The sequence below is a fragment of the Onychomys torridus genome, chromosome 13 (genome assembly GCF_903995425.1).
Source record: "Onychomys torridus chromosome 13, mOncTor1.1, whole genome shotgun sequence".
NCBI classification, from domain to species: domain Eukaryota; kingdom Metazoa; phylum Chordata; class Mammalia; order Rodentia; family Cricetidae; genus Onychomys; species Onychomys torridus.
Genome location: NC_050455.1, coordinates 50,512,300 through 50,538,304, shown reverse-complemented (window position 1 = coordinate 50,538,304; position 26,005 = coordinate 50,512,300). Strand labels below are relative to the sequence as shown.

The following is a 26,005-nucleotide window of genomic DNA, read 5'->3' as shown; positions in this document are numbered from 1 at the left end:
TAGACACTATCAATCACCATAAAAGAGCTCGATTTTTCTTACATCAGATAAAGGTGTCTTAGTCTACTGTAGTATGACTTAACTCTACAAGCGCTCCAGCTCCATGTAAGCAATCTCGGCAGGCTCAGGGCAGAGCTGGATTCAACTTCCCTAACACCTTGAACAGGACACTCCCCATTTCTTCACTTAAGGCTCTTTTTTCTTTTTTTTTTTCAAACTAAAAGAAATAAACTAAATGATCTGCTAAACTCTTCCCTGTTTTAATTGTGTCTAGACTTAGAATTCGAAAAGGAAGTCAAAGAAAAGATAACCTTCTGAAATTCCTGCCACAGGAGGAAAGAGTATGTCTGTTTGTCAAAACTGCTGGGAAATGTCACGGGATCTCCTTTTTGAGAAATGTTATTTCCTCTTCTTGATTTAGTATGTGTGAGGTTTTTCAAAAGATGTTTCCCAAATTATTTAATTAAAGTTTAGGGCAACTTAAGTGTATACCAAGTAAAAGATGGATCAGTGTGTTTCCTAAAAAGGGGTTGCCTTATTCTTTCTTGTTGTTGAGGAAGGTTAAACTATGTGCTATTTACTCCACACCCTCACAAACAGGAAGTAGGTTTTAAATGTTTTAGTTCCACAATTCAGGGTAGATGTATATTTAAAGGAAGGTTGTTGCATAACACAAAGTCTCTTCCTAAAATGCATCAGACCAGAGCCAATTCTGGAAAACACAAATATGGGGTGGGTGTATTTTGAACATAATACATCTTTAATTGATATTTGTGGGTTTTATGGGAAATATTTTGAGGCACTTGTCAAAAAAAAAAAAAAACCAGTGTGGACTATTGCAGAAGGTCAAAGGGTCCCCAGGGGGTCTCATTTCTAAGCCCCATTTCTGAAGTAAATACTGCAGCTACTTTTTTTCATAAAGTGTTTTATAGTGCTGCTGGAGGAAACTAGTAATACATTCTAATCGATGGAGTAAATCACATAAAGTTCAGTGGCAAACTCACATTTGTCTGATATTTATCTATGTGACAGCACTTCACAGTTTCTATAGCATTTGATTCTCTCTCATCCCAATGAAAATGACTTTGTCACACTCTCACACTTTATCATTACACACACACACACACACACACACACACACACACACACATTTGTACATGCACTCCCTTAGAGATGGAGGGAACTGGATCCCTTCACTGTGGTTGGATTAAGGAAAGGAATGTAAAAGTTGCAAGGTTGCACCTGGAACACAGGTGCTCCAATTCCAGCTGCAGGTTTTTTCTGGACCCTCCCCTCTCCCTTTTTCTTCGTGGAATAGCACAGTACCTTAGAAAGGTTGAAAAAAATGGATGTTAGAACCGGATAGAGTTAGCTTCAGCTTCTGGTACTGCCTGGCCAGTGTCCATGGGCAAACTATTTGCCCCATTGAGCCCCATTGGAGAACTGAGCTAAAAATACCCCCATGGGACTGTGGGAAGGATTAAATGCAATAATGCACAAAAGGAGCATAGCAGAATGTTCCCTAAATGTCAGCCATTGTTATGTTATTATGTAATCTACAAGCTATGTTTGGTTATGTAGTGTGAAAGACTTGCAGTTTGTCCAAGATAATACGTGTGAAATCAAACCCTGAAAATTATTTTCTTTCCCGTCAGTCAAGTCGTTTGCCAAATGTACGGGATAGTATTTCATAAATCTTAGTCTTGGTCTGATTTTTCAAGGGAGGGAACAATTACCATTGACTTTCTGTAGTTTTAAAATGGTCTCCAGAGAGCATGTTTTTAATATAATGAATTATATGAAATTGTGGATTTTTTTTTTAAGGCAGAAGTAGTCCAACAGGAGCAGGTTCACATGACTCAGCTTAAAAGATTAACAAAGTATCCAGCCAACACATGAAATGGTGTTTTTATAGTTTCAATGGAGTTATTGAAGAAATTGTTTGAAATGAAAATTTTTCAGACTGGAGAGATGGCTGAGTGGTGAAGAGCATTGACTGCTCTTCCAGAGAACATGGGTTCAATTCCCAGCATCCACATGTCAGCTATGACCTGGCACATTTCTGTATTTCCAGTCCTAGGGAATCTGATGTTCTCTCCTTGATCTTCAAAATAAGCACAAATACGGTGAACAGACATACATGGAGATAAAACTCCCATACACATACAATAAATAAATTTAATTTTTAAAAATTTAAAAAGAAAATTATTACATTTTCATTTTCAACGCATCCTCAGATATCCACCATATAACAAGAAAATGATGCCACATTTCCAAAGAATTAAAAACAAAACTACCTAACTCTCCCCAAATGTGTAAATACTTTGATTCCTAATGAAATACAAAGGGTGAAATTACTGCCTCGGTACCCGCAATTCCTCCAGGGGGAAGGACGCCAGAAAATATTTTTCAAAGAGTGTGCTGAGGAACTCTGTGGCTGTTGAAGTCACCTCCTGTGCTCTTGCCAAATAACTGAAAGGGAATATATACTGAGAGTCTGGGAATGGGGAAAGGGGTGTGATTTTTGAGTGCTTCTCCCCGTGAGCGCTTGTGTGCGTTTCTTTCTGCATGCTTCTAGGTGTCCCTGTGTTTGTTTATAGCCACCCTTCTGTGTTGGACCAGGAGACAGCTGTCGTCTTCAGCGTGAGCGGGCGCGGGTGTGTCTCCGTGTCTGTGGCTGTGGTTCGGCATAAGTCTGAGCATGTCCATGTCAGCCGGGTGCGTTTGTGCCTGTGTGTGCGTGTCCGAGTGAGCTTGCTCGGTCTCTCTGTTCCTGATGGAAAACGCGCTGTGTGCTACCTGCGTCCAGAGACCTCAGCCCGCAGAGATGATCCGCACAGGCAGGTGAAATATCCAGACTACATTTGGTTGGCGGGTCGCACAGCAGCCCCAGATTTCTCTCTCTAGGCCCCCGCTAGGGTAGCTGGGAGGGAGTGGTGGCTTGGCCTCCAGGGGAACAACTGGGCCCCGCCCGGGCCAACCCCGGGAGGAGGCGGGCTAGACGGGGAGGGTTGGTCCTTGGTGCCTCGCCCCTGCGGGCATGCGGTGGTGCCATTGGCCCAAAGTTGCTGCACGTCACGGGGCAATTCCCCTAAAGTCCGGTGCACATAACGGGCAGGTCTCACTGAGAGGCTGTTTCTCCTGTGTTTAGGCTGCAGCTAGCAGGCACCGCGAGCCCCGAGCACCCCAGGAGCTGAGTGTGCAGGACGCGCCCCCAGCACAGTCGCTGAATGAAGCTTCCAGGAGTCCGCCCCCGGCCGGCTGCGCCCCGTCGGAGGTGCACCCCCTGAGAGCGCCAGGGCGCCGAAAGCCGGTGAGCTCACCTGCTTTCTGCCAGCCATGGGGCCACCCGGGAACGACAGCGACTTTTTGCTGGCACCCAACGGAAGCCGTGCGCCAGACCACAACATCACTCAGGAGCGGGACGAAGCGTGGGTAGTAGGCATGGCCATCGTCATGTCGATTATCGTCCTGGCTATCGTGTTTGGCAACGTACTGGTCATCACAGCCATTGCCAAGTTCGAGCGACTACAGACCGTCACCAACTACTTCATAACCTCCTTGGCGTGTGCTGATCTAGTCATGGGCCTAGCGGTGGTGCCGTTTGGGGCTAGTCACATCCTTATGAAAATGTGGAATTTTGGCAACTTCTGGTGCGAGTTCTGGACTTCCATTGACGTGTTGTGCGTCACAGCCAGCATTGAGACCCTCTGCGTGATTGCAGTGGATCGCTATATTGCTATCACGTCGCCATTCAAGTACCAGAGCCTGCTGACCAAGAATAAGGCCCGAATGGTCATCCTGATGGTGTGGATTGTGTCCGGCCTTACCTCCTTCTTGCCCATCCAGATGCACTGGTACCGTGCCACACACAAGGAAGCCATCACCTGCTATCACAACGAGACTTGCTGTGACTTCTTCACGAACCAGGCCTATGCCATTGCTTCCTCCATTGTGTCTTTCTACGTGCCTCTGGTGGTCATGGTCTTTGTCTATTCCAGGGTCTTCCAGGTGGCCAAAAGGCAGCTCCAGAAGATAGACAAATCTGAGGGAAGATTCCACTCCCAAAACCTCAGCCAGGTGGAGCAGGATGGGCGAAGCGGGCACGGACTCCGAAGGTCCTCCAAATTCTGCTTGAAGGAACACAAAGCCCTCAAGACTTTGGGCATCATCATGGGCACATTCACTCTCTGCTGGCTGCCCTTCTTCATTGTCAACATCGTGCATGTGATCCGAAACAACCTCATCCCTAAGGAAGTTTACATCCTCCTTAACTGGTTGGGCTATATCAACTCGGCTTTCAATCCCCTTATCTACTGTCGGAGTCCAGATTTCAGGATTGCTTTCCAGGAGCTTCTGTGCCTCCGCAGGTCTTCTTCAAAAGCCTATGGGAATGGCTACTCCAACAACAGTAATGGTAAATCAGACTACACAGGGGAAGTGAGTGGATGTCATCTGGGGCAGGAAAAAGAAAATGAACTGCTGTGTGAGGACCCCTCAGGCATGGAAAGCTTTGTGAACTGTCAAGGTACTGTGCCTAGCCTTAGCATTGATTCCCAAAGGAGGAACTGTAATAGTACAAATGACTCACCTCTGTAATGCTGGCTTTCGACTTTTTAAGACCCCTCCCTTACAAGACACTAACCAGACTATTTAACTTGAGTGTAATAACTTTAGAATACAATTGTATAGAGATTTGCAGAAGGGGAGCATCCTTCTGCCTTTTTTTATTTTATTTTTTTAAGCTGCAAAAAGAGGAGAGAGACTATTTGAGTGCTTACTTGTTTCTTGTAGTTCAGTTCCTCTTTGCATGGAACTTAAAAAGTGTCTTGTCTGAAGTGTGTTGGTCCTAGAGGACTGTGTCTGTATGTTAGATGACTTTTCCATGTATCTACCTCACTGGTCAAGTATTAGGGATACTATGTATTGCTGCTGGGAATTTGTATCTGAAGGAAATTTTCCTTCCTGTACCCTTGGACTTGACAAGCCTGTCTGTGTCTTGGACCTCTCTGCTGTGAATATAGACTCTCTCCCACTCCACTTATTTGCTCTGTAGGCAGGAATTGGAGGGACAGCTTCCGTTGTTTTCTGAGCAAAGTCTAAAGTTTACAGTAAATAAATTGTTTGACCATGATTTCATTGCACCTGTTTCCCCCAAACCTCTTGACTCTCAAGTGTCCTTGTCTTTCCCACTGGAAACCACAGGTAACTATGTGTCAGAACTGCCAAGTGGCTTAATATGGAAGGGTACCGGAATGGCATGCACTGATTGCCTAGCCCTTCCCTGGGCCTTTGGATCTCCAGATGCAAACCGGGATCTTTCCTGATTTCACTTGAGCCCCAAATCAGTCCTGCCTGCTCTCAGCATAATCCAGTGTCTCCTGCAATGGCTATTCTGTGCTGTTGCCCAGGAAACCCTGACTCACAGAGACAGAGTTATGGGCATATGTTTTGTCCCACATGTCCCTGCCACCCACCTTCCAGCTCCGCTTGTTTAATAACTGTGTATATTTATATCATCTCTGTCTCTTACAGTAATGCCCTTTGTACTGCAGCAGGGCTTGGTGTATTCAGAGTGAGGAAGATGTTCTGTGTAAAGGCTATTCAGGAATCTCAGCATTCCAGGGGAAATTGAAGACCTTGGTCATAGACAGCAAAGCTTGAAAACATAGCTGGTGAATACTTCATACCCTGAATATAGGTTCAGCCTCTCGTCCCTCCAGACTGCCGTCCCATGTATCCTCTCCCATGATTCTCTGCACTTCTGTGTAAATCAGGCTTTCTCATGCCTGGCATTCCCATGCATGATAGGATGTTTAGCAGCAGACCTGTTCCCAGTTAATTCCAGTAGCACCTATCAAGTATATAAATCATAGCCCAAAATAACCTCAGCCGTGACCTGTTAACCCTAAGGGTAAAGTAATCCTTAGCAGGAAGCCTAGTGTAGACTTTGAAAATCTAAATCAGCTGGGTTTTGCTATTTACTGCAAATGCTGTGTTGCTGACACCTAAGAGAGGAGTTTCTCCCCGTTCACTCAGTTATGACAGGCCCTCAGCCCCTCCTCTTTCTTCTTCATTACATTGCCTTCTAAACTTGGGTCCCAGCTGCCCTAGAGGTTGCCACAAGAAGTTAAGGTTTTAGGTTCATGCACAAGTTATTTGGGAGGGTTTATCAGTAGAGGTGAGGCCCGCAGGCCCTCACTGCCTGTTTGCAGAGAGATTATAGCACTGTTAAGAGGCACAGAGGAAAATCACAAAAGTAAACACATTTCTTCTCGCAGCCCCATTCTATTTTTGCCTGTGTGTTGGAGCTAGAGCATGGCCCAGGTTTCACGGAGTGGATCGTCCTCCTTGGCAACCCTGGGCTGGAAAGGATCAGCCTGCAAGGTTCACTGCCATGTCTTTTGCTCATAAAGCTGACTCTACTTCTTCTACCTTCCCTGCTGTCCAAGGTCCCCAACACCAGCCTCCTCTGCTTCTCAAAAGCTCAGTGACTGGGGCCTCTGGTGAGCACTGATCTCTCACAGGGAGGCTAAACCGGTGCAATGTATATTATTCTGTGCTTTCCCGTTTTGGTCAAGGTTTTCATGCCAGTCTCCTCCTCCTCCTCCTCCTCCTCCTCCTCCTCCTCCTCCTCCTCCTCCTCCTCCTCCTCCTCCTCCTCCTCTGGGCCTCATGTCCGGAGGTACAGCAAGCTTTTCATATATTCTACACATAACCCATAGCCTCACAAGGTCTTGGATTTGGAAGAGCTCATAATCTGAACAGCCTGAAAGCCTAATAGAGGGAACGAACTGCTCAAGGTAAGTGAACAAAGATGCTAGAGGAGGGCTAAGCCAGGAGCCCAACTGCCTGCCAGGGACTGCTGTGTCCTGTTGAAACCATCACCACTGAGCGCTGCCCTTGTCTATGGCGGAGCCTTTCCTTGGGGCTGTACCATGCTTTGGTTATCAGGGCAAATGTTTTTGTATCTTTAATACAAAAATCAGGCAGTAAATAAATCCTCTGCAAAAGGAACAAGAACTTCCTTTATTAAAACGAATCTACTAGGTTATTCCTTGCATTAGGGAAGCAGGAAGATCCCCTAACTCCTTATGACCAGTAAGTAATTTCAAGCAGCTTCAGTTAGAATTCCTCACAGTTTTAACATAAAATATATAAATAAAAATGTATATTTAATATATATTAAAAACCTGCCTGTCATTATTTGTTAATTAATAGACAAGAACTATTATTAATAGTCAATATTCTGCCTACATTCTCTCAGCTAAGGGCACTTCTAATGCAGTTGGTTAAAATTTCACCTATGAAGGTCAACGTCAATTCTCAGATAAAAGAGACTTTTGCAATATTTGAGTCCCTTTAGGAATGCTTTAAGCTTAAGAACTTTGATCAGTTTTAAGGGGCTTGGAAAATAAGAACACCATGGGCCGAGTGTAACCCCTTGTTTTTCTCCTTTTATGTAGTTTCTTTTCCCCCTCGTCTCTCCATGTCTCCTGTTTGTTGACATGCTAGTTACATAAGGTTTGTGTTGGATTCGTCACCATAAAGTTTTCTTTGCCTGGACAGCAAGTTCTCAGTGTCTGTCAAGTGAGAACCTTATGCTGAGATACAAGCTGACAGGTGTGAATGGTGGCAGGCCAGGGTGGGCCTGCCTGCAAGATAATTACTGAGGCAAAGAATCTAGGAGGGGAAAGGAGCCTGGAAACAGGAGCTGTCTTTACATGCTGCTGAGAATGTTTGTGATGGTGGATTGTGTGCCAACTCCATCTACGCCGGAAAGAGTCCTGGAGTTATTTGTAGAACACCTGCTCTGTGCAGTGTGAGAGAGGTATAGGCTGTGGTCTCCTCCTCCTGGACCCTGACATAATGCTAAACGGCCATGTGCCATGAAATCCAACTGAAGGCTAGGGTTATGTGAGGCCGCTGTTGAGCACTGGCTCATCTTTACCATCTTCAGATGCAGGTAGAATAGTTGTCATCTAGCAAATAAAGCAGCTGATGTTCAAAGCGCCACTCAGCCGGCTAGTTGCGGAGTAAATATCAGAACCTAGGTCTGTGTGATCCGAGGACGCAAGGAGCCTAGCACCCATGCAAAGCAGGAAGCAGCAGGGGGTGGAGAGACGCTTGTGATGTGTGCCAAAACACGCATCAGAACTGGAAATGCAATACCTTGTTGAGAGAAGAGGGAGGTTGTCGTGGGTGGGGGCAAGGAGGAATGTCCCTTCCAAACATGCAACTGTTGGATGGCTGGGAGCTGGGGGCTGGGGCAGGAAACCAATCACTGAAGTGCCTAGTTGACTTCGCTGGGTCTTGGCTTCATCTTTTCTTAGAATATGAGGCCAAAGAGGAAAAAAGGATATGAAACTTGAAAGTGAACACAACAGGGTAAAACCAAAGCACAGGCTGCCGCAGGTCCCGGCAAAGTCACCCTCAGCTCCGAAGTCAGGAAGGTCTTGTAAGCTGAATGGGTAGCTGAGCCTTGTGGACACTGGTCTGGGCTGTTTTAGAGGGGTACTGTTCTAAGGCAACAGGGCAATTAATTTCTGACTACCAAGAACAAGGAGGACTCGTGCACTTCAAGTGGTGCTTTCCACTGATAGTATAACCTCCATTCCTCCCATCAGCTGCACAATCAGCACAGGGTCCGTTCTGGCCTAAGCCTTCCTTTATTGACAGATATAAATATAATTTGATAGAGAAATGGTTAAAATACTTTGGAGAGCAAATTTCCCAAGCACCTTCAGGAGCTTGAAATGCTGGTGTCTTCCAGGGCAGTCGTGGCTCACACCTTTATCCCTAGAACTCAGGAGACAGAGATGAGCATATTTCTGTGAGTTCAAGGCCAGCCTGGTCTTCAGAGCAAGTTCTGGGATAGCCAGAGCTACACAGCGAAACCTTGTCCTTGAAAAACAAAACAAAAGAAATGCTGGTGTCTTGTGAATGAAAGCAGGTAGGGTGAAATGAAGCAATTTTAACTTCAATTCCTACAACTGGGTGGGAGGTAGGTGTCGGCTCAACTCACTTTCTTTCTCTTCCTCCTTGGCTGTCTCTTTATAGTTGAGTAAGGCAGTTTCTTGCGGGGGTGGGGGAACCTCAGTTTGCTTATTTGTAAAATGAAGCCACTACAGAGAGTATCCAAGCTGTGCTAAGCCCTGAATTTGTACAGCTGTTCATTGTAGAGGCTAAATGGAGATTTCTAAATATCTCATGTTTCTTGTTAGAGTTGATGACATTTGTTATGCAAATACAAGCTGAGCATTCTGAGGATAGTCAGTCCACCCAGGACACGCTGTGAGGTACTATCAAGTGTTGAAAGACTGTGTGAGGATAAGGCAGTGTCTAGTGTTTGTCAAGACTGGAGTGCGGGGTTGGGGATTTAGCTCAGTGGTAGAGCACTTGCCTAGCAAGCACAAGGCCCTGGGTTCAGTCCTCAGCTCTGGCAAAAAAAAAAAAAAAAAAAGACTGGAGAACAAGCATGGCTGCATGGGTAGGCAGATTCCAGGGCAGAAAAAGAAGACTTTGGTAAGCATCAAATAGGCTGCCTTTCTGAATAGTGAGCCTTCCATTTTTGGAAGCATTCAAGATGAAACACTGTTCAGGATGAAGCACAAAGTCTTCTACATCAAGCTGACCTAGGTTCCTTCCACATCTGTGCAGGAATTGACAGATGATAACACATATCAGAAGAACTGTGAGTTTCTAGAAAAAACCATTTCTAGAAAATAACAGACCTGATTTCCCTGTGTTCATCACTCCAGCTAGCCTTCTTCCCCATTCCTCTGAATTTCAGAGGTTTCACCACATTCATAACTAGGAAACCTCCCGGGGAAATCAGGATCTCAACAGTCCTAGGCCATGGGGAGCATCCAGAAATAGAGCGATAAGGTTAAGCAGTTTTCCACATTATTAGACCTTTTCATCAGCTGCTCTTCCCATGCCTTTTGCAAATGACCTACTAACTCCCACAGAGAGCGTAATGAGAGCTACAAAGGTCTCTCTGCAAAGGCGATTACATCCTTCTCCGCCATCAGAATCACCGCACTTCCTGTGGTCTGTCAGTCACCCTCACAGAGCAGGAAGAAAGCAAGGCAGGTCCCTGGCCAGCACAGAATACTCCAAATGGTCTAGCCCCCAACCTAGAGACCTAAGGTCTGTGGTAGCCCAGCCACTAATGGTCAGGGCTGGGAACCTCTGGCAGGCCACTTCCTCTCTCTACACATTTCGTCTTGTCTTCGGAGAGGAACTCTGGGTGGCATGAGCACCTACCTTTCCTCCATCCTCCAGTTACTATGGGAGTTCAGGATGTCTTCTGTGGTCGCTTTGCCTTTATTTTTAAAGCACTTTTCCTCTCATTAAATGGGTAATAGATGCTTAATATAGAATGCTTTAAAGCAAATGACAGCACCCAGAAAGCTAAATCACACATCATGCTGTCGTCCAGAGACATCGTTGAATTTCACGTGTGTGCTTTCCAGCATGCTTCTACATGTATTTTTAAACCACTGTAGAATTAGATTATTCATAGTGGCTTCCCTTCACTGCTATCACTTTCACAAATACTCTCCCAAATGTTTCTATCTGTGACATGACCCAGATATTATCATTTTTGGTGACCTCTTGGCCAGGTGATCCAGAGTCCTCCCAAGCTGTCACACATTGAGGTACAAAAGAACTGCCACTCTTTAAAAGTTGGACTCAGAAGGTCTGACCTGAAAATATCCAAGAATCTGCACTTCAGAAAGTTCTCTGGAGTTTTCTAATATGAACAGCTATGAACACTTTAAAAAAAAAAAAAGATACAACCAGGTCTACTATTTTCAAAGACATACAAACACAGAATTTTTGAAAAATCAGATGACATTTTGAAGAATACGTTTTTCAGAGACATACACATTGTAAGTGAAACAGAATGCTCCCTGCTCCCATCCTTGCCAAAGGAAGAAACAGCTGTTTCTATAGTAAACCTTGGTGAAAGCATGATCTCAGCCTGTTCTTAGCACATAGGACACTAACCACTGGACTCTCGGGCCTGAGTTCTTTCTGCATCTGAGTTCCATGCCTCCAGCCCTGCCTGCTGGCTTTGGTTCAGATTAGTCTGTTCAAGCCATGGAGTGACCGACGGCTATGTGTGGGAAGCATGTGAGGAGGCTTCTGCTCTAACAGCACCTCGTGTGAGCTGCACAGGGTGACGGACAATAGCAACAGGTACCGCCTCGGGCCAAACACCGCCTTAAGAGGCATCATGCCTTCATGTGGCATCCAGAAGCAGCTTTGAAGCCTAGAACCATTGAGTCTGTTGTCGTGTAATGAGTAAGGAAAGTGGCTTGAAGAGGCTAAGGTGCCCAAGGTCACATGATCTACTAGAGAGAAACCAGAGCTCCATAGGATATGCCTGCTTCCCCTCCCTGGAGAAGAGCATTTCAGAGAGGAGGGAGGAGGGGGAGACTACAGGAGGTGTGTAGTGGAAGGATATAACTGCCCTCCAGGAGCATGTCTCTGAAGGCTCTCATTCCTTTGTAATCCTGCAAGCATCAGGGAGAACCCATACCATCTAAGGCAGCTTGCCACTATGCATCACCTTCATGGAACCCCAGCACCAACCACGTCTGTGTAGTCCAAACATAGTTGGAGTGAGTTTCTCTTGCTGGGCATGGGGTGGGGGGCAGCCTGAGGCATCTGGGGACGCATAGTAGTTTCTTCTGAGTTAAGTCTCCATTTTCTGTGAGGCCTTGACACCTCAAAACCATATGCTTTCCCCGTTTCTCTGCCTTGCTCAGTATGAGCATCAGAAGCCCAGGATGGACCCTGATTTACTCCTCCTCATTTGGAGCTCACTAGCCCTGCAACCCAGGTGTATGGTGACTGGGATGACCCAGCAAGACAGTGCAGCAGCCAAGAGGGGTAAGGTCTTTGCTGGCTTGTTCTATTTAGTTTTCAGACACTCTGAGGGGAAGCTGGACTTTCTAAATGTGTTCATACCCAGGAAGAGAAAACAACTTTTAAAATCACAACAGCAACACCCATGACACAGCAGAACTGGAATCCTCCAGCCTCCTGCCTGCTGTTCAAGCTTACCACATTGCTTTTGAAAACTAGGGCCTGTGCCGAAAAGCCACAAGTGCCTTTGTCTGGGGATTTTCTTTGTCATCCAGCTCTTTTGCTGGTCTACTGGCTAGCTTTTCTCTTTATTTGAAAAAAAAAAAAAAAAAGCCCATCTTTTGTTGAGGCTTGGGATTTGTTCTCTTGAGGTTTTTGGGTTTTTTGTGTTTAGGGGGATGGGGGTTGGTTGTGGTTTTTTCTAGAAACTCACAGTTCTGATATGTGTTATCATCTGTCGATTCTGTTCACAGACACTTTGTTTCAGTTTCTTGTTTCATTGCTCATAGTGTCCCTCGGGAAACCCCTCCTCATCTAGTGTCTTTAGCCTGAAAGAGTGGAAGGTCTCCTCTAGGGTGGAGGTTGTCAGGCTTAGCAATCTCTTCCTACAGACTTGCCGGAGGGGGAGTAGCATTGGTTTAAGTTTCTTGAAAGCATTTTATTTGATCGCAGTGGGCCCAAAACCTTACAAAACCTACAAAAAAAAAAATGATTAGGGGCTCTCCTGAGAAAGCACACATGCCCAAGTTCCATCTCTGAAATTTAGTTAGCTAGCACTAACACAGTTGGAGGCCAGAAAACTGCTTTTGGCCTCAAGTTCTCAGAGGACTTTAGAGCAAATGCTCCTAGGCACAGTCAGGTGCCCTGGAAATCATACCATCATCGTCTTCTTCCCTTCCCGTTCCAGAGCATGAAATACAGGCATGGATGTAGAGACCTTACTTCCTATCCTCCATGGCAGTATGCGTTCACACACATAACTGCTCTGTTTGATAGACAGATTTGTGCTTTTCCTCTGTTCTCTAATAAAACAGTGTAAGTGGAAACAATTTAACAATGATAAAGCATGACCTGAAAGAGGAAGAAGATCATAATAAAGTGTCTCCAGCATCGAGACATTTCATACAATTGGGATTAATCACAATGGGACATTAAACACCCACCACTGTCACCAGCTCCCCAACCCTCTACATAGGACTGGGGAGGTAGTCGCTCATTCTGGTTCCTTGCCCATACCTCCTTCCTTCCCAACGGTCTTCCCTGGGCTAAGTCAAACCACATTACAGTCTATATGAATCAGTTCTCTTGATGTACATAAATGCTCCTACTTAGAAATCTGAAAGCAGACCCACCCAGATTCAGAGAATAGCATGACTCACACATATGCATGTGCCCACAGTTGCACACGCCCAAATAAGTACACAGACTCTTACATTGATGTTGCTGTCTTTTAAACATGGTTTGTCTCCTCTGAGAGTCATATGCTAATTTGGTTTTCATTTTGGTGGTATTGTGAGGTGGGGCTTCTAAGGGTGGTTACGTCATTAGGAGGAATAGTGCCCTTCTCCAGGGAGCGGGCCCTTTTTCACAAGAGCACCTTGTTATAAAGTGAAGCAGTCTCTTCTGTTTTGTCTGTCCTGTTCACACCTGTCTGTGCACTGAGCTGGAAGACAATAGACACAACCAACCAATCTGGAACTTCCTAGCTCCCAGAACCATAAGCTAAAATAAACCTTTCTTCTTTATAAATTAACGTGTCTTGTGTGTTCTGTTATAGCATCAGAAGAATAAACTAAGACAGACATCTACAGGCATATGAGCAAAGATGTTCATGCATGTATTTTTGCACATTCTTTTCTAAGTACTTCCATATTAATATTCATACATAAGGACATGAACAGTCTTAAACACCCTCCCTTACACACACACACACACACACACACACACACACACACACACACACACTGAATAGAGTATGTGGGAATATATAAAGTTGTAATTGTGATAGGTACTATGAAGGTAATATGGAGTGTTCAGAGAATTTGACTAATTCAGAATAGTCTGTAAAGGTACCCTCAAAGAAATGAAGTTCCAGTAGACATATAAACAATAAGTAGATAATTCATAGAAGAGGGAAGAGAGGGGAAGCATGCTACCTGGAGAGAAAAGCACGTGCCAGTGTCTTGTGTTAGAAGGAAGTCTCTTGCATCAGAAAAATCAAGTATATGTAAGTCATTGCAACTGGCATATAAGGAAGAAGCCAAGGGAGCCCCACCATGAAGAGTCTTGGGCTGCATTGGGATCTCAGTCTTTATACCAAGAGGACATCTACACTGATGATGCATTGACCACAGAGGTCAGGTCTATATTTTGAGGGCTATACTAAAGATATGTTTAAAGGGATTTTCATGCACATCACTGCACACAGAGGGTTTACATACACGTGTGCTTTCTTTAAAATGAACACTTGCATATGTGTTTGTGAAACTGCCTCTCAGATAGTTTACAAACATACATCATACATAAGAATGGAGAAAGAAAGGGCACTGGAGGGCACCGAGGGGTGAGGAGTGCACTCTTTACCGGGCCTCAACCAGTCCTTGGGGCAAGCACTGGGAGAGCCGTGTTTTTGAAAGGAGCATTCTGCCTTTGTTGCTTGCCCTGGGTTTGGCTGACTGGCACCCTGCATGTGCCTCTAGCACTGTTCTCCTCCTCTTGGCTCAGAGCGTCCAGTGACAAGGTGGGGTTTCTTCCAGAACATGATCATTGACTATTCTTGGCCCTGGCAAGGAGAGGAGGATGGGCAGGTCAGGTTGCATAAAGATTGCCTTGTGCCTTCTCAGAGTTGTAAGCAGGACCTCTGGCAGCCACAGGCTGGTGTGCTCTTAGCACACAGCAGGCAACCCTAAGTCATAAACACAAGGAGCCTTGGGGGAATCAGAACTAGAAGACCTGCTGGCCCTGCAGCAGGAATCGCCATGGAGCTCTGTGACATGTGACATCAGGGATGGCTGTGTCCTCCACTGCCCTACCTCAGTAACTCATACAGACACACAAGTTTACACATAGGGAACTTTTCTCCAATGGCCGTAGCGTCGCACAGTGGAGGAAGTGGTGGGGAACTTGTCAGCCGTGACACCCACATTATATCCCCTTCAGTGCATTGGGACTGTGTTTGTGTACATTTGGGCTCCTGTTGAAGAACAAGGTCAGGGAGGGCCTTGGGTAGAGCTAGCGACAGGCTCCAAGGAGATCTCTGAAACATCCATAGGAATTAAACTTACTTAGAGCCTGAGTCTTCATAAAGATGTCCTGGGGGGATTTGATGATCACACAAGGACTCCCCACCCACTGATATTTTGTTTTCCAAAATGGTCTTAGAAAATGTTTTCTTCCCTAATTAAGAGAAATTCCAGAATATTTTCCTTTTGCTTCAGGCTGGGGGAAGCATGTTTCTTTCTCCTCCTGTTGGGCACTCTTCTTTGTAATCCTGGTGGCCACCTGCCAGCCCCATCAAGCTGCTGAAGATGGCAGTGTTCAAGGGGACACTGGGTAGTGTTGATCCTCCAGGCTGACCCAGTACGCCACAGTTTACAAAGGACTTTCAAATTGGCGTTGTGTCGAACCCTCACCATACCCCGAAGGTCAGTGTGGGCACTCCATTTTCACAGATAGGAAGACTGAGGTTAAACGGCTAGCCTAAGCACAGGGCAGAGCTGATTTTCAGTTCCAATCTCCATGCTTATCTTTCAAAAACACCAGCTCTGTGGTGTTCCCTGACTCTGTCACTCTCCCAAGACCCAGGACTCCTCCCTGGGGTCCTCTGCTTTCTGCTGCATGCATCTTAGTCAGGGTTAACAGCCCCCAGCACTGAAGCCACATGTGCCAAGCTAATGATAAGCAAGTGCTGGCTCCAGGGACTGTCCCCAGAATGCTGTCACTGTTGATAAGCCGTGAGCTTGGTCAGCTCTAGCAAACATGGCTAAGAGCATCATCCCAAACCCTCTGGGTTTGTTGTGCAGTGCCCAGGCATTTGCTCCCCACTGTGAAGTGATGGGACGCCAGGTCCCACTCCCCATGCCTGCCCAGCCAGCAGGTCAGACTCCGAGTTCAGGACATTTCTGTGGGAAGACCCAGCCAATTTATCCCAATCCCACACCCACTGGAGATGATCCAATCTGTTTTAAGGGCCAAGTCCCACACCTCAATAAAAATTTAAAACAAAACAAAACAAAACAAAACTGCAGGCTCTGGGAAGTAGTTCAACTTCTTAAAAACGGCTTGTGTGTGGTTGAAATGTTTTATTTTAATCGTAGCAATTAGATGTTCTTGTTTTGCACAACACCCTGCAACAGAATCGCCTTCAGCACGGGTGAGTGGTATGTAGGTACAGTAATAAGTTTGGGAAAGTCTGGGATGGATGACACATCCCCAAGTTGAGGAGAAGTGTTGGCAATCTCTTTCTGAGTATTAACCAGTACGGTTTATTCAGCTTTCCGAGGGAGATTGTGAGCAACTCATTAACTCGTTTTGAACAATTTTCTATGCCCAAGCCATTGCTAACGGCCAGGATACAGCAGTGGTACGAAGACACATGGCTTGTCTTGCCTTTGTTAGTTTCACTCTAAACGAAAAGACAGATGATGAGAAGAGACTTACAAATAAAAGTATTTAGGGCTATTTAGCAGCAGCATATAGCCAACTAGGGCTCTAAAATAAACATGCAGTGAAGCATACATGTACTTGCAAGCAGGGGTAAAGGGGGGGACATGGCCTTCTGGATTTTGCTACTAGGTTCAAAAAGATATCTGGTGTCTGTCAACCTCAGACTGGACTCTAATAATCCATAAAAATTTAATTACCTCTCCTTTAAAAATATCTCATGGAAAAGCAGGGTTGAAATGGGCTTCCAAAGCCCTCAGTGCCTGGGTTGTGGTCTAACCTACTCTGCAGGGGGCAGGAGAGATGTCAGATTTGGCAAATTAAAATGGAGATGTTAAATCTGAATTTCAGATGAATAGCAGATACTTTTCTTTGTAAATTTGTCCTGAACGTTACATGATACATATTTGTTTCCAGAACATTTTCTGCTTATATGACATTCAAAGATAACTGATTGCTAGGCAGAGGTGGCACATACCTTTAATGCCAGCACTTAGGAGGCAGAGGTAGGAGGATCTCTGAGTCTGAGGCCAGCATGGTCTACAGAGTGAGTTCCAGGACAGCCAGGACTATACAGAAAACCCTGTCTCAAAGAGAGAGAGAGAGAGAGAGAGAGAGAGAGAGAGAGAGAGAGAGAGAGAAAAGAAGAAGAAGAAGAAGAAGAAGAAGAAGAAGAAGAAGAAGAAGAAGAAGAAGAGGAGGAGAGGAGAGGAGACTAAATGTGCAACACTGGTATCTCGTAGCCCTGGAGAGAAAAATTGAGACAGCAAGAAAAACCTCTGAATAAGTAAATAAGCAGCAGGGGTCACCACCCAGCTTTCAGCACAGGAACGTGACAGCAAGTGTCTCGATGTGCAGAAGGAGTTTCTAAATGCTATTTTCCCTAGTACTTACGGAAACCAGCAAAGAGTAAACTGGGGGAAATCAAGGCTCCAAGGTCAAAGGTTTAGAGAACAGCCTGTCCTGTATTTCCCTTTTGGAATCCAAGCTCTGGGCGTGTCATAAAAGCTCTGAGACCCTTACAGGAAGTGTACCTGGCTGGCCTGGTTTAACCTGACTTGCCCACAGATGCTATTTATGGAGTCAGTTTTATCTGTTTGCTTTATAAGGACACCTAGTAACATCGTGCAAACTGGCTGCTCTGCTCAGCACACTTTGGAGAACACCAGTATAAAAACCGAAAGTTGTCTTCATATATCCAGTGGCCTGCTGGGTAAGAAGGAAATGGAACTCGGTTGCTATAAACCAAAGGGCAGATACTCGAGGGATGCAGACATCCAGGAAGCAGGTGCTTGGTTCTACGTGGAGTCTAGACCTTTCTAACAATTGGAACAGGATAGTAGGTAATGAGCAAGTTTCTGGGGACTTATTAAATCAGAAATGGAATGTTGTCAGGGACACTAGAGGATATCCTTGCTCTATGTAGACAGCTCTCTGACTGCTGTGACAAGCACATTCACACGCAACATAGATGGGCCTCCACCAGCAGCTTCCTTTACAAAGAATCTCCACGTTCTATATCTTTTCTGAGGCCTATATCCGTCCCTCTGTGCCTACCGTTCCTACGTTCCCTGATATCTGTAAGCCAAGCACTTTCCTTTTTCAGGGATATCAGCCCTTTAACAGGAATTACCCATGCTCTCATCTAGGTCTTTTTATAGTCTAGTCATTCTGGATCTTTCCCTGACCCTCGGGGAACGGAGGGCTTACCAACTTCAGATGTTACCCCGAAGCTTGTGACCCCACTAGGCAGAGAAGAAAGGGTGCAGAAGAATCTAGATTGCGAGACTTGTGGCATTTGACAGAACCCATATTACCAGGTAACTGAGACCCGGGACATAACATACTCCAACATAGTTCAAATCCCATGCCTCTCCTGAACTCTGTGACCTGGAGAAAGCTTCCAAACCCTGAGTGAACTTTATTTCCCCTTGTAAAAAATAAGACTGGAATGACACAAAGGACCCCCCCCCCCCAGCCTTCCTGCCGCCGAGGGGCAGACACTCAGTAAAAGTCGATGTTGTGAGTGATTGTGTATGTCCCCATCCACACAGTAGCAAACTTCCATGGAACTTCAGACTTCTTCAGAAAGCCACTAATCCATATGCCAAGAGGTCAGGCCCCAACGGGAGGGATGAGCAGGGGATGGCCTGGCTCTCTAATACCTTCCTTCCTTCAAGAACACGCTGGGGCAGAAAAACTAGAAGAAAAATAAAGGACAACAGCCCTTCCTCCTTCAGGGTCTGTCTGGGGTTGGGGACAAGTTGACCTGTCCCCTGACTCAGGTAAGTCTGCAGCCTCAACCACAGTCCCTAGCCCTCCTGGGCTGTAAAATAAAAAGTTCCCTTGGGCTGTACCCTTGAAGCTGCAAGTGCAGATCTTCCAGGAAGGCTACTTATTCACACCCCTTAGCCAAGGAAAGCCTTACATACCAAAACACTTCACGTGTGTGCCAGCATGTGCACAGGTGCTCTGAGATCACTTTGATGCCTGCTTTTAGGCCTGGTTCCTATAGTAAAGACTTCAACCCCAGAATTGTCTGGGAGGAAACATGTGGATAATTGACTCAGAATGGGGCAAAATGGTGCATCCCAGTCCTGGGTCCCCTGGCAATGGCTTGTTTGCTGATGCTGGGTGTGACCCCCACTCCTAACCCCAGCTTCATCCTCCCCATCTTTCACTTGAGGATCTCTGAGCTCTGTGTCTCTTGGGAAAGTGTCTCTGATCTATTTTTGCCCGGGTTTGAGTGCTCTCCACATGGATTATCATCTGGCTGGCTCCAGTTTCTAGTAGTGCTTTTGTTTGAATCTGTTCTGTTTCTTCACCCATGGCAGCCCTTCTTGGGTTACAGGAGTGTTGGTAATGGTATCAGCATTTGTCACAGTTTCTGCAGAAGATGCTTGTCCCCTCACGCCCAGCCTACCCTTCCCCTAACACTCCTCACCACTTTGGCACAAGCAGACGCCTTCCGCCTCACTACATGACTCTGTAAGTGGAGTCTGGTTTTCACATTAGCCAAGAGGAGGCCCTGAAGTCAGAAATCCTTGGCCTGTGAGTCACTTTGTTTCTTTGTGCCTCATTTCCCCCAACTATAAATAGCCCGAGTCCCACACTTTCTCATCTCCCAGTATCCTAGGGACTGGGACAGGTGCTTTTGTACAAACTGGGAGCTCCTTCCCAGAAGCCACTTCTGGTCTGCGAAGGTGGGCTCTCTGTTGAAGCTCATGGCCCTTGGGTGGGTGGGGGGGGGTCTCTAAAAGGCAGTGCTTCTCTGTCTCCCTACTTTCTTGGCATCTGCCTCTTTCACTGTACATGTGTGAAGTTTCTGAAATGCAGAAGCCAGGCTTTGCAGAAGGAGCTCTCTCTGTCTCCCTATTGTCTTTGGAGCGAAGTCCTCAGCAGGCAGGTCCACAAGGAAATCTCACACTGAGAACAAATCACGTAGGTAGACACACGCCAGCCTGGGATATCCAGCTCAGACCCAGAAGGTGCGGGGCAATGTGATGAGAAATGAAAGGGGAGCAACATTTGCTTGGTGTTTGAGACGTTTCCAGGCTTTCAGAAAAGGCAGACAAAGTGCACGCCGATAGAGTTCTTACTTTTAAATACTAAATTTCCCATAGAAATTATTAGGTTTTATCATCTGCCCATTTTACAGAGGCAGAAACTCATGTCATTGAACTGGTTAACTCTGGTGGGAAAAGATAGTTTTACTAATGGGTTCCTTGTTTGCATTCTACCTCCACCCCAGAAATGTCCCCCAGTCTGTAATCAGAACCATCTTAGTCATTCCTAATGGGGATGCTTCCGGTGGCCTCACCACATACACGGAGATGCCAGGTCTTAGAGGCCTGGCACCGTTGGTGACCACACTCTAGGCTACTACTCCCCACACACTAGGCCCCAGCTGCTTTGAGCTGCCCTTGGCTCCCTGAGGGAAGCCATGCAATTCCCTTGGATGGCACACCTCTGCTCCCTGCTCTCGGAGCTTCTTGCTCAGCTCAAAGGCACCACACACGGCAGGGAGAGGTGTGGTCTGTCTGTCCTCAGTCACTGGGCATCTTCGTGTGTGTGCCACTCACGGTATCGTGAAGCTTGACTCACTGCTCGTGATTTGACCTTCAGTGTCTAGGACAGGGTTGACTCATCCTTGATTTGCTAAGAACTATTTGCTGAATGACTGGGTCAGCAACTGCATACTGAAGGAAATCTGACAGGGCAAGGTCATATAAAGAAGCAAAGAAAAAAAATCATACTTCTGAATACTCCTTTTGAAATAGAGTTTCTGGTAGGATTAGGTATATTGCCTTTTTCTCCTAGATCATCACCTCCTCTCTCTCTCTCTCTCTCTCTCTCTCTCTCTCTCTCTCTCTCTCTCTCTCTCTCTTTCTCTCTCTCTCTCTCTCCTCTTTAATATATAAATATATATGATAGGTGTATAATATATATGATAGGTGATACACAGTAGATAATATTCAATAAAATTGAGATTATCCTAGATTGTGGTTTGTATGCTGCTTTTCCTACTTACTGTTATATTGTACTTGCACATGTTATAAAAACAAGCTTTTAAACTGATTCTTGTCCCCCTAATTGATCCACCTCCTTTCCACATCATATTCTCACACTTGCACTAACGGCTCCTGACTGTGAGTAGTCAGTAAGAGGTATTCAGTTGTGTTCCAGGAAGTGTCAACAAAACTGTTTTCAACTTCCTGTGCCTTCTGCAGCTTCTTTCAGTCTGCCTGACATGGATGATGACCTCATTATTAAGTTAAAGATCTGTGGTTAGTGGTTGTGCTTCTAAAATGTCTAGTTTGAAAGGTAAACCAAGACCAGTATAGTATGGGTGAATGGCTGAAGCTAACCATGGGAGAAGAGGGGCAGGTCCTGATCACCTTTGCACAAAAGTTTCCCTGTTGGAACCCACTGATACTCAGGGACAGCAGATGAAGGATTTCCAAATGCAGACATAAGAGCTTAGAGGGGCGAAGGGAACACAAAGCCAACAAACACATTCTCTCCCTTTTTTAAGGAAACTGAGACCTGAGTACTGTCTTGCCCAAGATGTCCCATAGCAAACAATGATGGAGACTGTACTGGGGGCTGAAACTGCTCTTCCCAGGACAGGTGGAGCCATTCCCGTGCAGAGAAACTGAGATCCTGCTGCAGGATGAGTTTTGAACTACAAGCACGTGTGCTAGCCAGAGTTCTTCCGAGGAACAGAAGCAATTATACAATATGTATATACATGTGTATATGTGTGTGAGTGAATGTATGTATAGTGGCCCCTATATTTGAAAAGTTTACATGATTTTAGAAAAGGTATATGTACACAAAAATGAAGATTTTCTTACTAGAAGTCCCTTAGAAATCATGTCCTTTGCTAGTTGCTTGGGATTCTATCTGCATGCTGGAGAGCTAGAGTGCTCACTAGCCACTTAGTCCTGAAACTGACTGCCAGTCCAAAGCTATCAGCCTGGAAGCTCCCTGGGGAATTGATAGTGGGGTTCATAGTCAAAGGCTCACGAGGCTGGTGTCCAATGTGGGCGATAGCAGCTGCAATGAACACACTTGTTCAGAAAGACGAGCTTGCAAGCACAAGGCAGCCTCCTCCATTTCCCACTTTTACTCTTCATGGAGGCTGGCTTGCTGGTTAATATAACCCACATTCAAAGTGGGTCTTTTTCCCTCAGTTGGTGTCCCACAAGTCAACAGTCTCAGGAAATGGTCATACCAATGCACCAGGAGGTGTGTTTTACTAATCTCATTGTTATCCTTTAATCCGGTCAATTGGCAATCAAGATTAACCACCATGTTGTCCAAATTAAATGACAGATTTGAACAATAATGTTTTAGAGAAGTCCATTAAGGACACGTTATAAGTGATTGTCCAATGAGTAAGCTCACTTAGTTGAGATAGTCGAGGCTGTAGCCTCTCAACTTTCTAACTTTATCAATAAAGATTTGCTAGTGAGCATCTACTACATACATATGCACTGTGCCCAGTACCTTCCCAAGACTGCTGAAGTATTCTAGGGCAAAAACAAACAAATAAACAATACCAGTAGCTGTTCTATATTCTCATTATGTCCTAATGAATTATCTTCTGTGCTTCTTCTGGAAAGTGCTCTTCAAGATCATTATTTTTTAACCCAAAAGGAAGGCTCATGGCTCCTCAGTGGAGCATGAAGTCTGTTCATCAAGCTGCATTTACCAGGTATTAAGTGAGCTATAATGTAAGAACTAGAAAACAAAAAGAAGATTGCATGGGCTGGGTGACTATTACCTAGTGGTGTGGTGATATATTGTGTCTCTCAATATATTGTGCATCCTAATAAACTTATCTGGGGTCAGAGGACAGAACAACCACTAGATAGACATAGAGGCCAGAAAATGGTGGCACACACACCTTTAATCCTATCACTTGGGAGGCAGAGATCCATCCTGATCTCTGTGAGTTTAAAGCCACACTGGAAACAGCCAGGTATGGTGACTCATGCCTTTAATCCCAGGAAGTGGTGGCAGAAAGGTATATAAGGCGTGAGGACCAGGAACTAGACCTGGTTAAGCTTTTAGGCTTTTGAGCAGCAGTTCAGCTGAGATCCATTCTGGAAGAGGACACAGGATCAGCTGAGGAACTGGTGAGGTGAGGAAGCTGTGGCTTGTTCTGCTTCTCTGATCTTCCAGCTTTAACCCAATACCTGGCTCCGGGTTTGTTTTTATTAATAAGACCATTTAAGATTCATGCTCCATAGTGGAGCATGTTTTCAATTATTCTGAGAATATGTGGTTTGCCTGGGGAGATGGTGTCCTAGGTGTTCTACAAAGTGTGACTCCATCCGAGTCGTCACCCTATTACTTCCACAATCCTTAACTTCATCCTTCAACATCGTGTTTGTGCACAAATGATTACGACTTGCTGATCTGAAGAGGGGCAGTAATGTGGGGCTGGACAGATGGTTCCATGGATCAATTCTCACCACTCACCTGACTGCTCTCAGCCACATGGAAGTTCCAAGGGACCCAACACTCTCTTCTGGTCTCCATGGGAACTGCACACACATGGCACATTCACACACTTTCAGTAACTCACACAGACAGATAAAACAAATAAAGTGAAATGATAGTCGGACCAATTTTCACATGGCTTACAGAATGGAGTTCTGACTCCTCAGCTTTGAGTTTCACACCCTCCAATCAGGACTCTGACCCACCATCCTGTTCAGCCCTCTGCCCATTTCCTTCTGATGTTTTCATAACTTGACCCTGATCTTTACCTCCCATTTTAGATTAATGTGAATTTCCAGATCATCATCCCTTCTCCACATTTTCAAACCCAGGCCCTGCTTTCATAGTCCCACTGAGCTATGCCTTCTCTGTGAGCACTCAGGACCTCTCCGCCCTTTGGGATTAACTCCATGCCTGAAGAAAATTATGGTTTTTGTAATCTATAGCTAACAGAGCATGCTTTGAAATGGGACTGTAAGGAGAGAGAGGCCTGCATCATACCCAATGCCCCCCCCCAATTCTCTTTAAGAAATTTCCTCCTTCATATTCAATAACACAGGACACATAAAAATATACCACATTCATGATGGAATTCATATGTAGCTCTGGGACAGAAGGATAGAGAATGTATAAAGAGTCACAGAAACTACCTGGAAAACAGTTGAAAGCTCCGTTTTATCCAAGTCCTACATTTTACCCATGCCGACACTAGCAAAAGTACACATACCAGGTCCCATATTAAAGGTGTTACAATCATTGTTCAATTTAATCAACACGTCACCTATGTGGTTTTGATATTATTGTGCCCAGGGTGCATGTAATCAAACTGGGGCAGAGAAGGTTTGCAGAATTTGCTTGTATCTCTTGGTGCAGCCAAGGCTTAGACAGCCGAATCCATCACTACCATGAACCACAGGACCCAGGCTGCCATCGTTGCTAAGGGATGTAAGGAAGGTGGAAAACCACAAATCGGGTCCCACCTGCCACTCAAGTTCATTATCTCTCTCTCTCTCTCTCTCTCTCTCTCTCTCTCTCTCTCTCTCTCTCTCTCTCTCTTTCTCTTTTGTTTTCTGCTTGCTGACCTTCTCTCTCCTCAGCTCTCTATTTTTCTCTGTCCTTTTCCCCTCCTTTCCACATTGCTAGATTTCAGGAAAGACTTCACAGAGCCACAAGGGACCTAAGAGATAAAATACCTCTTTAGTTTTGAAGAGGAGGAAATGAAGGTCCAGAGAGGGGAAGGGTGTGGACCCAGGTCACAGCCCGCTTGTGGCAAGGCTGAAGTGAGAACCCACTTCCTCTCCTCTTCTTTCTCAGCCATCTTACTGCCAAAGTTCCCGTATGCCCTAAACAGTTTACACAGGGCAGCCTGCCCCTCCGCTCTTCCCTCAAAGAAGTCATGCATTCCCACATAGAGGACAGAGACACCACCACTTTCTGCAATGACAAGTCTTGACTGCCAAGTTGAACTGAGTGACCCCTAGGAGACTAACAAAGCACACCTCTGGGTGTCTGTGTGGATGTCTGTATTTCAGAGATGACATTGTGCCACAGCAATACGACATTCTAGCGCTCCTCTGGTAAATAGTCAACAGCGTTTTAGAGTACTGGCTGTGAGCACTGACTGCCACAGTGTCAGAGACGACACATCTGAATGTCCCCTTCTTATCTGCCCCCACCTGACCCCAATCTGAACACACAGTCCCCTCTTTCTCATCCACAAACCATCCTGGCTTTTCTCATCTTCTGATTATCAGTCTCTCCCACCAGACTCGAAGCTTCCTGAGCACAAAGGCTGTTTTTGTCTTTCTTTGCTTTATCAGTCTTGTGTATCCTAGTATACAAATCAGGACATTGTAGATGCACCCCAAGTGTTTGCTGAATGAATAAACAAAAGTCTAGTTCCGACCTTAGTTTAATGGGATACCATAACAAAATATATCTGAATAGGTAACTTAAACAATACGCGTTGCTATTTTCTCACCACCCTGGAAGGAGGAGGGTGGGCGGGCAGAGGGCTAAGATGAGGGTATCTGCCAGCTCATTTCCCGAGCTCTGTGCATGGCCACCTGCTGTTGCTGCTGCACTGTGTATTTGTCGTCTGTATACACTCACTTACAGTATCTCTCTTCTTATCCTAGCAATAGCCTGTATAGACAGAGGACCACTTTCACGGGCTCCTTCTAACTTCATCTTTTCTTTCAAAACCTTACTTCTAAATACAATCATGAGGTGCAGAGGCTGCCTAAGGTTGCAAAACTGGAGTTTTGCAGGAACACAGTTCAGTCCATACCAACTCCCCATCCCCCACTAGCTCCCAGCTGACAAGGATGTATGCATAAAATGTGATAAGACAATGTAATAACTGCTCTGATAAGAAAGTACAACGCCTTGTAGCACACAGATGATGGAATGTAATAGTAACAGTCACCTCACAGAGACTCTCTATGTGCCC

The 26,005-nt window shown here is 45.5% G+C and overlaps 1 protein-coding gene across 2 annotated transcripts in view; it reads left to right on the top strand.

Moving 5' to 3' along the window:
- Positions 1-3,137: 3,137 nt before the first annotated feature.
- Adrb2 (adrenoceptor beta 2) overlaps positions 3,138-26,005 on the top strand; it is a 140,023-nt gene continuing 117,155 nt past the window's right edge. Inside the window, exon 1 of one of the 2 annotated variants that reach the window (XM_036204238.1) lies at positions 3,138-4,528. In XM_036204238.1, the coding sequence (XP_036060131.1) occupies positions 3,340-4,528 (1,189 nt within the window). In that variant the 5' untranslated portion in view covers positions 3,138-3,339. Of the gene's footprint in view, positions 5,135-26,005 lie in introns of those variants that run through there. The other variant, XM_036204237.1, reaches the window with a different exon arrangement.